General features: G+C 40.5%; 1 protein-coding gene across 1 annotated transcript; it reads left to right on the forward strand.

Moving 5' to 3' along the window:
• Positions 1-9440: 9440 nt before the first annotated feature.
• LOC120918641 (dehydrogenase/reductase SDR family member 4-like) lies at positions 9441-9998 on the forward strand (the record flags this gene model as incomplete). The annotated part of the gene is made up of 1 exon (XM_040330354.1): positions 9441-9998. A coding segment is annotated over one exon (558 nt), but the record flags the coding sequence as incomplete, so codon positions are not given.
• Positions 9999-11096: the final 1098 nt, after the last annotated feature.

Consider the following 11096-nt stretch of genomic DNA (forward strand, 5'->3'; position numbering starts at 1 on the left):
TTTGTCAGTTCATTGTTCTGTCCTGTCATTGCCAAAGGCGCCTGTGGTCCTCTGTTTCAGTTTTAGCTACAGCTACAAGACTGACTCAGTCTTCTGACCCTGGCTATGTTGATAGTTTATTCTGAATTCTGGAATCCCTGACCACGGCTTTACTTCGACTATCCTTTGGAAAATCCCTATTAAGCCCCCATGCGCAGACTCACAGCCCACGTAGCTTCTTATCTTGTTATCGTGGGCTGTGTGTATTTGCAAGGGTCAGCATACAACTCTGCATTATGGACTCCAACCAAGGTAAGCCCTTACACCGGGTCTGATGCCCGCGGGGAATCCAGCCTGTGACGCCACCCCCCACTCTGTCTTCTGGGAAACACTGTTCCCAGGAGAGCGTGGTCCAGTAACAGCGCGCCTCGATCCTCGCGCATGCGCAGTAGGGAATCGGGCAGTGAAGCTGTCAGGCTTCACTTCCTGATTCCCTCACTGAGGATGGCGGCGGAAGCAACCGAGGACCAAGCGATTGCTTGGCCTTGGCTGCTGACATCGCGGGCGCGCTGGACAGGTAAGTGTCCTTTTTTTTAAAAGTCAGCAGCTGCCGTATTTGTAGTTGCTGACTTTAAAAAAAAAAAAAACGGCCGAACCTCCGCTTTCACTTCAGAAGCTGGTCTAGGAACACTTACACTTGTCACTACACTTGTCGCTATAAAGGGTCGGCACCGTACATCAACAAATAGCAAAAGTTTAAGGCTTACACAGGCTGCACTACTGAACTCTGCACTCTGTATGTAGCACACTTCTGAAGTCTGCAATCTGTATGCAGCACACTCCCGAACTCTGCACTCTGTACATAGCACATTCCTGAAACCTGTACATAAAACATTCCTGGCATTTAATGTGGCACACTCCTGAACTCTTCACTCTGTATGTAGTGTGCTCCTGAACTCTGCATTCTGAACATAGCACACTCCTAAACCCTGCACGTACCCCACTCCTGAACTTTGCACTCTGTACATAGCACACTCCTGAACCCTGTACATAAAACACTCCTGGCATTTAATGCCCCTTTAGGACCCTGCCACTGTGTAATTTGGCCAGACCCACCATTTGATGTGGAATGAGTGGGAGGGAATTGGGGGTCAGAAGGGGTGTAGTTGAGTTCCTGCACCTATTCTCTGCAAAATAAAACCCTGGTGCTGATTACTGTATAAAGTTGCCCCTCACTAAACTCCCAACACATTGACAAAGGGCTGCTGGGAAAGCTACATGTATAGTGTGTGATCTGAAACTTAGTTTAAAAACATCATTGGCCAAAGTCTTGCACTTGTGCAGAGTTTATGCACAAGACTTCGGCCAATAATGGCAACTTTATACAGTAATCAGCACCAGGGTTTTATTTTGCAGAGAATAGGTGCAGGAACTCAACTACACCCCTTCTGACCCCCAATTCCCTCCCACTCATGCCACATCAAATGGTGGGTCTGGCCAAATTACACAGCGGCAGGGTCCTAATGGGGCATTAAATCCCTATTTGAAGGTTAATATTACTGCACATCTGTTGCAGAACTAAGACGTTCTAAAGAATACTTTTAAAAGTGCACATATTCTGATTTATTATGCAATTTGTATACAGATAATACATATCTCCCTAACTTGTGATATAAAATATATGATGTGAAAGATTAGCAATCACAATCATTAATAAAGTATCGATAAATGTTACCCCTTTGCTTGTCATTATGAATGTAAACAGAATATATTGAAGTCAAGGAAGTCACTATACAGTATGTTTCCTATCCAAAAGCAGGTGATTTCTTTTCTAGATGTGGATATAGCAGGTACTAGAATCTTTGCCAGGTTTTTATGCTTCACTCTCTTTATTCATCTTGGTGGCTAATGACTTTAGAATATAAAGTGATGGGAAAAACTAGTAGAAAATGTATAAATGAATAAATATAGCAACAACATATTCTAAACTTTCTAAACTAAAAAGAAAAAAAAATGTCTAGAGATTGAAAGCAAAGTTTCCACCTCTACTTTTTTCCTTTATGAAAAAGCTATCTGTAAAATGCAAACGTGCCAATGTTTTATTACTCCTCACATGAAATGCCTACATTCATTGAGGTCATAGTTATCTGTAGCTGCTAAAAATTCTAAATATGAATCTTTCAACAAGTCTATGGTTGTACACCAATTACAGTAGTGGTATACAGCTATTGAAAAATGTGGGCGTTTTAGCCTAGGTCTGAACTCATTTAAAAGTAAAATATGTTTTCAAAGCTTTAATGTGGGAAGATTAATTATCACCTAGCTTTCAAAACAGGAATCAGTAAAAACTCATCACATGAAAATGTGGAAGAGGCATTAGCAACTGCTAAAAAGGAATATTTTTAGCTACATAATAGCACAGGAAGACACTGTACACAATAATCTACAAAGACTGAGAACTACAGAGCTGCATTAGTGGCATAACATGAAACAGGACCTAAGACATGTAATTAAGATAAAGAAATATTTCAATAATGAAATACATTAACTACAGGACATAGGGAAAAAATAAAAAGGACTTTGTTAATGCAAAACTAATCTGAAATAATAATTCAGTAGTACTTTATTTTTTTTACCGTATATATACAAGTCTATATGTACACCTATATTCTACATTCTCTTCTCTTAAACCTTGGTCAGATCGCGAGAGTTGATTTTCCGAGTAAAGTGAAAATAATGTTATGGGCTATTTCTTTGAAAAGGAGCTCCAGGCTCCTTCAGAAAACATTAAAAGTCAGCAGCTACAAATTCTGTAGCTGCTGACTTTCAATATTAGGGCACTTACCTTTCTGGGGATCCAGCGATGTTGCCGTGCCGATTTTTCAATTAGCTATTGGGTGCTGCCGCCACCATCTCCACTAAGGGAAAGTGCGGCTTCACAGCTGGCTCCCTAGTGTGAATGCGTGAAACGTGCTGTGCTCTGTGAATGGGCCGGCTGTGGACGAAGGAGAAGGGGGGCTGAACCTCATGCTCACTTCGCTGCGGCTAAGGCTGGGAAGAGGCAGACAAACAGAGCTTCTACTTTTGGGTGGAGCTTCTCTTTAAGGTTTCCAGGCAGATGAGAAAAGAAGCTCTGGCTGCACTACTCAGCTCCTGTCCAGTTTTTTCCCCCAAGTAATTCCTTTTTGCCACAAAATACTCTCAGTTCACCTGGATGACTGAGGAAATATAATTAATTGTTAGAAGTCATGGATCCACCTTCTGAGGAGGCATCACCATTGCATCCTGAATTCACAACATATTGATGCAGTGAGCAGTGATGACATTACCTCATCAGCACCCATCTATGCATCATCCAAAACAAGAGAAATCTAATAGAAGATGAGCCAATGTATTATGGGATCAGTCTGAAAAAGTAAATGTATAAAAAAACTTGTTACTTGTTAGTGGTAAAGCGTCGCTAATTTTAGCGTTGTTTTAGCTGCGCTTTTTGGTAATAGCGGTATTAGGGTGCTTTTAACCCCTCCACTACTGGCCTGAAAAGGGGTAAAAAACACCCGAAAAGCACCGCTGTAGAATTGCTTTGAAGGCGCTTTGGCAGCGCTGGCCACTGTATTTAATGGTAGGGGCGGGTTAGGAGTGCTAAATAGAATGCTCCCGCACCGCCCCAAAGATGCTGCTTGCAGGACTTTTTTTTTCCCCACGCTGTTTTTTTCCCTAATTTATTTTTCATTTACAATTTTTTTTAGTTCAGCTCTCAGGGGAAGCTTTAAAGGGGTTGTAAAGGTACAACTTTTTTTCCTAAATAGCTTCCTTTACCTTAGAACAGTCCTCTTTCACTTACCTCATCCTTTAATTTTGCTTTTAAATGTCCTTATTTCTTCTGAGAAATGCTCACTTCCTGTTCTTCTGTCTGTAACTCCACACACTAATGTGAGGCTTTCTTCCTGGTGTGAAGTGTCGTGCTCGCCCCCTCCCTTGAACTACAGGAGAGTCAGAACACTCTCTACGTTGCAGATAGAGAAAGGAGCTTTGTGTTAGTGGGCATACATTGTGCTGTGATTGGCCAAAGCATACACATCAGGTACATGCTTTGGCCAATTGTCAGCAATCAAAGCACTGTGAGAGCGCAGTGCATTATGGGGCACTTCCCTCTGAATGCCCCTTTTGTTTGTGTGTTCAGCAAAAACCTGAACACCCGATGTTTGAGTCGAACTTACGTTAGACTCGATTATCGGGCTCATTCCTATTAGAATGTAGTGGACTTACCAAAGAGTGTGCCAAATCTTATCCCAACCTATATACCATGTAACCTACTGGCTGAAGAGCAAGTCGGCTAGTTAGCTCTACAGTAAATGAGAATGAAAACTGCAGGAAAATTGTTTTTAATAATTTCTATTTTTGTAGGACATTTCCTGCATTTAAGTGGTAGGGCTTGGTTTATTATTAATCCCTTATAATGTGTCAGCTTTAGGGCAGTTAAACATGCCTGCACTACATCAACAGTTTATTGCCATTTTGGCAAAGAATGCCATTCATCTCTCTTAAAACCATATTCAGGCAACACCAAATACTGACACTTTTTGGGGTAGGTACAAAGTTTAGAATAACGTGTTGGAACAGTACTTTGAAAAGTAATAATTTACTTCTGAACTCTTTTTGGTAACAGTTGCATGAACTCAATCATATCATATCAATAAACATAATGGGCCAGATTCACATAGGTTAGCGGATATTTAAATCCACGTAACCTATGTGATTTAAGATCCGCCGCCGCAATTTTTTAAAGCAAATGCTAATTCACAAAGCACTTACCTCAAAACTTGCAGGGGCGTATCTTAAATCCCCCGGCGAAATTCAAATTCCGCGGCTAGGGGGAGTGTAGTATTTAAATCAGGCGCGTCCCCACGCCGATTTAACTGCGCATGCGCCGTTCGCGAATTTTCCCGGTGTGCATTGCTTCCAATGACGTCGCTAGGACGTCATTGGTTTCGGCGGGAGCATAACTTGCGTCCAGCGCTTTTGTGAATCGACGTACGCAAACGACGTAAAATTTAAAAATTTGACGCGGGAACGACGACCATACTAAACATTGGCTGAGCCTCATAGAAGCAGGGGTAACTATACAGCGGGAAAAGGCGAACGCAAACGATGTACAAAAAAAGCGCCGGGCGGTCGTTCGTTTCGGAATCGGCGTATCTCCTCATTTGCATAATTGGCGCGTAAATAAACCGAAATGCCACCTAGCGGCCAGCCTGGAATTGCAGCCTAAGATCCGACGGTGTAACACGGTTACACCTGACGGATCTTAGGCATATCTATGCGTAACTGATTCTATGAATCAGTCGCATAGATACAACCGACGAAACTCAGAAATATGACGGTGTATCAGGAGATACACCGTCGTATCTCTATGTGAATCTGGCCCACTATTTTCTCATTAATGGACACAGATTTCAATAAAAACACACACTCCTTGAGAAGTTACATGAAGGTACAGCAAAAGGCAGTTTTACAGAAGAAAGTGAAGCAAAGCCTGTATTGATAATTAAGCAGCCACTTTGGCCTAGCACACATGCTCTCTAATCTTTGTTGTGACCATACACAATAGGAGAGAAAATATGTTAGTTTCCCTTCATAGGAGCTGTCTACAGAGTGTTGCCATTCAGTGGCCCATGCATGCATCTATAGTCTTTCAGGCAGCCCACGGCACCAGAATGTACACTTGAAGCTTCTCTGAGGCTAGTGAATAGCACCAAATTGCAAACCACACCCTTGCGTGGAAATGCTTTTTTTGACATTGTCCCGAAGGAACATCAGGTTGTGTGCCCAGTATTAATTGGCTTAAAAATAACTATGCCCTTGAGCAAGAGAAAAAGAGAGCATTCTGCCTTAACCAAAGAGCTTCCTATGAATATATTGACCACCAATGTAGGAAATATCACACGGAGAAGGACTCCTCTCTAAGACCTCTTTACAGGGGTTTAAATGGTTTACAAGGGTTTACAAGCTGACAAGAAGCACTCACATTACACACAAAAATCTATATTTCAGTTGACTTTAGCTTACATATTACTTCTCTAAATTGGCAATAGATATAGGACCTCTGATAGCTGGGGCAATAACACCTGTTGAGCCATGCACTTCAAGCATGAATGACATATGTAGGTTTAATTAACGGTAAAAACATTTAATTAATACAAAAAGACCAAGCAATACTACCATCATGAAACTGAACACATCTTACTAAATATGATGCACACAAGTAAGCTTATAACAGTTCACACACTAGCACAGAGTGACATATTAAAAGTCAATAAAGTTCACATGCTTATTAATTAAACATCCAATTATCTGTTATATGCTAAAGCAACATTCCAAACAATATTGACCTAAATCAGTTAACACCTTTAACACACAATTTCAAGACTGTGGATACATGGCTAGTCACATTTGTTCAGGAAAAAGCTAATAGCAAGGGTGCTGCCCCATAATTGACCAAATATGCTCAAGTACAAGGCATTTTACTCAGAATAACACATTAATGAATTGTTTACTATATATGGCTAGATTCCCTACAGTACAGAATTCTGATCTGTGGACTACATTGTAACTTTCCAATTAAATAGCGTTGGGTGGTAAATTACCCTTGACTTTAAATTACACCAAAGCTTGACCAAAGATATTTTTATGTTATGCATTGTTATTGGATTTTCTTCACATTGATGATTTGCTGCTTTCAATATATAACCATAAAAGTAGAAGTAAATGTTAACAAAACTCTGATTATTTTTCTTAAAGTGGAGGTTCACCCTAAAAGAATTATATAACATTATATTATATACCATCCCATCCAGCATACTTGCGTCAGCTACAGTATGCTTTTTTTTTGCGCTGTATTTACCGTTTAATCGTTCAGTTTCTTTCCAGACTCCCGCGGGAAATAGGCGTTCCTATGAAGAGGGGAACATGATTGACGTCCGGCTATGGCGCGTCACGCGTTCCGAAAATAGCCGAAATAGGACTCGGCTGTATACGGCGCCTGCGCAGTCAGCTCCTAGTCCGTGCGCAGGCGCCGTATAGCATCGTAAGATCCGAGACCTAGTCCGGCTATTTTTGGAACGCGTGACGCGCCATAGCCGGACGTCAATCATGTTCCCCTCTTCATAGGAACGCCTATTCCCCGCGGGAGTCTGAAAAGAAACTGAACGATTAAACGGTTAATACAGCGTAAAAAAAAAAAAGCATACTGTAGCTGACGCAAGTATGCTGGATGGGATGGTACATAGTTGTTTTTTAGGGTGAACCTCCGCTTTAAAAAATACCCTCCTTACCGTTTTAAAAATGTCTCTCCCTGACATTCTGTCATATAACAAAAAAAAAACTGATCAAAGCAAACTGGCCTAATGAAATATGCACAGTTTTTATTGGCAGTTACTTAAATAAAATATACTCACAAAGATAAAAGTTAATCAAATACATTACCACACATGGGCCACAAATGGTTAATTGTTAAATTCCACACGGATCTATGTGAAGTCTCCTACTAAACAAAGTGTTGTAGTACACTCAGGTTATTGTGTTTATGGGGTCAGACTACCTTTTTCATTAGATTTTCTTTATGTGTTTGTTGGGTATATACAGGGGAGGTGACCATCTAAAAAGATGTGACAGTGGAGGGTATCATTCCTATAATAAATATATTGCAACAAAAGGTAGGTAGTAGGATTTTAAATACCCCTCTAGTGATCACACTTACAGTGCCTTGATTAAAGTATTCAAACTCCCTGAAATTTTACACATTTTGTCATGTTACAACCAAAAACGTAAATGTATTTTATTGGGATTTATGTTATAGACCAACAGAAAGTGATACTTAAATGTGAAGTGGAAGGAAAATGATAAATGTTTTTCAATTTTTTTTTACAAATAAATATGTGAAAAGTGTGGCATGCATTTGTATTCAGCCCCCTGAGTCATTACTTTGTAGAACCACCTTTCACTGCAATTACAGCTGTGAGGCCTCGTACACACGACAGAGGAACTCGACGTGCCAAACACATCGAGTTCCTCGTCGAGTTCAGGGATGAAGCCGCCGAGGAGCTCGGCGGGCCGCCTTCTCCCATAGAACAACGAGAAAATAGAGAACATGTTCTCTATTTTCTCGACGAGTTCCTCGGCGGCTCCATCGGGCCAAAAGTGTACAGACGACAGAGTTTCTCGGCAGAATCCGGCTCTGACCGAGTTTCTCGCTGAATTCTGCCGAGAAACTCTGTCGTGTATACGAGGCCTAAGTCTTTTTGGGGATGTCTCTACCAGCTTTGCACATCTAGAGAGTGACATTTTTGCCCATTCTTTGTAAAATAGCTCAAGCTCTGTCAGATCGAATGGAGAGCGTCTGTGAACAGCAATTTTCAAGTCTTACCACAGATTCTCAATTGGATTTAGATCTGGACTTTGACTAACACATGAATGTGCTTTGATATAAACCATTCCATTGTAGCTCTGGCTGTATGTTTAGGGTCATTGCCATGAAGGTGAAGAAATAAAGTGATTAATGTAATCAGTGTCCAAATTTAAAGACAGTACAATACAATGCTTATTTGCAATGAAATTGCAGTCATATCTGCTATGAGGACTTTATTTGTAATAAACAAAAAAAAAATGTATGCTTTTAAGATTTTAATCTCAGCTGGGAAGAAAATAAGACAAAAAAGTGTCTTGGATTGCTCTTTTCTGCCTTCTGCACAATAAAGTTATTCATTTTGAAACCATTTCAGTTGAAACATTAACCCAGTGAAAACTGCAGTGATTGAAAATTTACCTGGAGCAATGTCTTGTGGAAAGATCTAGATATAGGAGTGGAAGGAATAAATAATCTACTTCCAGATAACCGACGACCTCCAACAAATCAAATCAAATCAAATCACCCTATCATTGTATGACACGGGCATTGTGACAGGCTTCAGTGAACATAAAACTTGACCTAGTTATGTTTCAAATATACTGGATTGACCTTTTTCTGCAATTATGAATGCTTATCTTTTTTTAAAAAAAAATTCAGTGATGTTGCTGCTTTTTTATAGAGCATAAACATACATTATTTCAGAAATATATTTTAAAAATGTGGACAAAATATGAATGTGTTAAATAAAAAAAAGACCTTGCATATTAATGAAAACTTCCATGTAAATGTATTTTATTAGGATTTATGTGCTAGACCAACAAAAAGTGGCACATAATTGTGAAGTGGAAGGAAAATGCTAGATGTTTTTTAAAATATTTTACAAATAAATATGTGAAAAGTGTGGCGTGTATTTGTATTCAGCCCCCTTTACTCTGATACCCATAACTAAAGTTTAGTGGAACCAATTGCCTTCAGAAGTCATCTAATTAGTAAATAGAGTGCATTTACTTTGTGAACAAGACATAAATCTGGAACTAAATATATGCACACATAAAGGATCGGCTTTGCTTTAGCAAGACGTTTGGCACAAGATGGGGCTCACGTGCTTTTATGTAGTCGTAAAACAGAAAATGTGGATAAAGCTGTCAAACAGCTGAAAGAAGAAGGACTCAGCATTTCTGGAATTCAATGTCATGTGGGCAATGAAAAACATTGTGAGAAACTAGTGGCAACGGCACTTGAGATTTATGGGAAAATTGACATCCTTGTCTGTAATGCTGCTGTGAATCCTTTCATTGGTCCACTTTTTGAAACTACAGAGGAATTGTGGAATAAGGTTTTCCATGTCAATGTAATATCAACTTCCCTTTTGATAAAACTTGTTGTACCTCACATCCAGAAACAAGGGAGTGGATCAATAATAATCTGTTCTTCATTCGCTGGATACCTACCGCAATCATATATAGGTCCATATTCAATAACTAAGACATCGTTGCATGGATTAACCAATATGTTGGCACAAGCTTTGCGTTCGATGAACATCAGAGTAAATGGCCTGGCTCTGGGTTTAATCAATACCAGTTTCAGCAAAGTGATCTCTATCAGCGTTTGATTCAGCACATATGAACCAGCCCCAGCCACAAGTCTTTTTTGGGAGACTTTAAACACCCTGTGCCTGGTCTGACCGCCTGTTTGTGGTCTGGTCTGACGCCAGTCGGATCTAGCCCAGCTTCAGGCGTATCTTGTTTTGTGGATACAAAACAAAGATACGCCGGAGCAAACTAGAAGTTACGCGGCGTATCAATAGATACGCCAGCGTAACTTCTTTGTGGATCTGGCCCTTTGGCTTTAAATGTTAATCATGAACATAACACCTCCACATTTGCAATATAAACCTCACTGCTATAATCAATATAACCCAAGTATATCACTTTCCTTTACAGTAAGATGTACACTGGAAGTACAGCTGTCCAATGCCATTGTTTAAATAAGCATGCATTCATTGGAAAGGCTTAATGACAACAGGAAGAGTATAGGAACATGTCAGCGGAGATGCATTTTTTTTTCCCCATTAGAGCTGTTAGAGGCCTTCAATATTTTGCCAAACCATTAGAATCCAACAACATGTTGTAACAGAGTCCACTGACATGTTTTCAGAAACTTCTGGAGGCTACTAGTATGTTGCAAGAAGCTGCTAGAGGACAACTACCTATTTAAAAAACATAATTAGACATTCTGGGGCAGATTCACATACAATTGCATGGGCGCAGCGTATGTGAGATATGCTACGCCGCTGTAACTTACTTTCGAAAGCTTTGAATCCAGAAAGAATTTGCGCAGTAAGTTACGGCGGCGTAGTGTATCTCTTGCGGCGTAACGGCGCCTAATTCAAATCGGCGAGTAGGGGGCGTGTTTCATTTAAATGAAGCGCGTCCCCGAGCTGAACGAACTGCGCATGCGCCGTCCCTAAATTTCCCGCCGTGCATTGCGCTAAATGACGTCGCAAGGACGTCATTGTTTTGACGTGGACGTAAATTACGTCCAGCCCCATTCACGGACGACTTACGCAAACAAAAAAAAATATTTTCAAATTCGACGCGGGAACGACGGCCATACTTAACATTGCGTACGTCACCAAATAGCAGCTTTAATTATACGCCGAAAAAAGCCGAACGGAAACGACGTAAAAGATTGCGACGGCCGCTCGTAC

Source organism: Rana temporaria, chromosome 1, assembly GCF_905171775.1.
Source record: "Rana temporaria chromosome 1, aRanTem1.1, whole genome shotgun sequence".
NCBI lineage: Eukaryota > Metazoa > Chordata > Amphibia > Anura > Ranidae > Rana > Rana temporaria.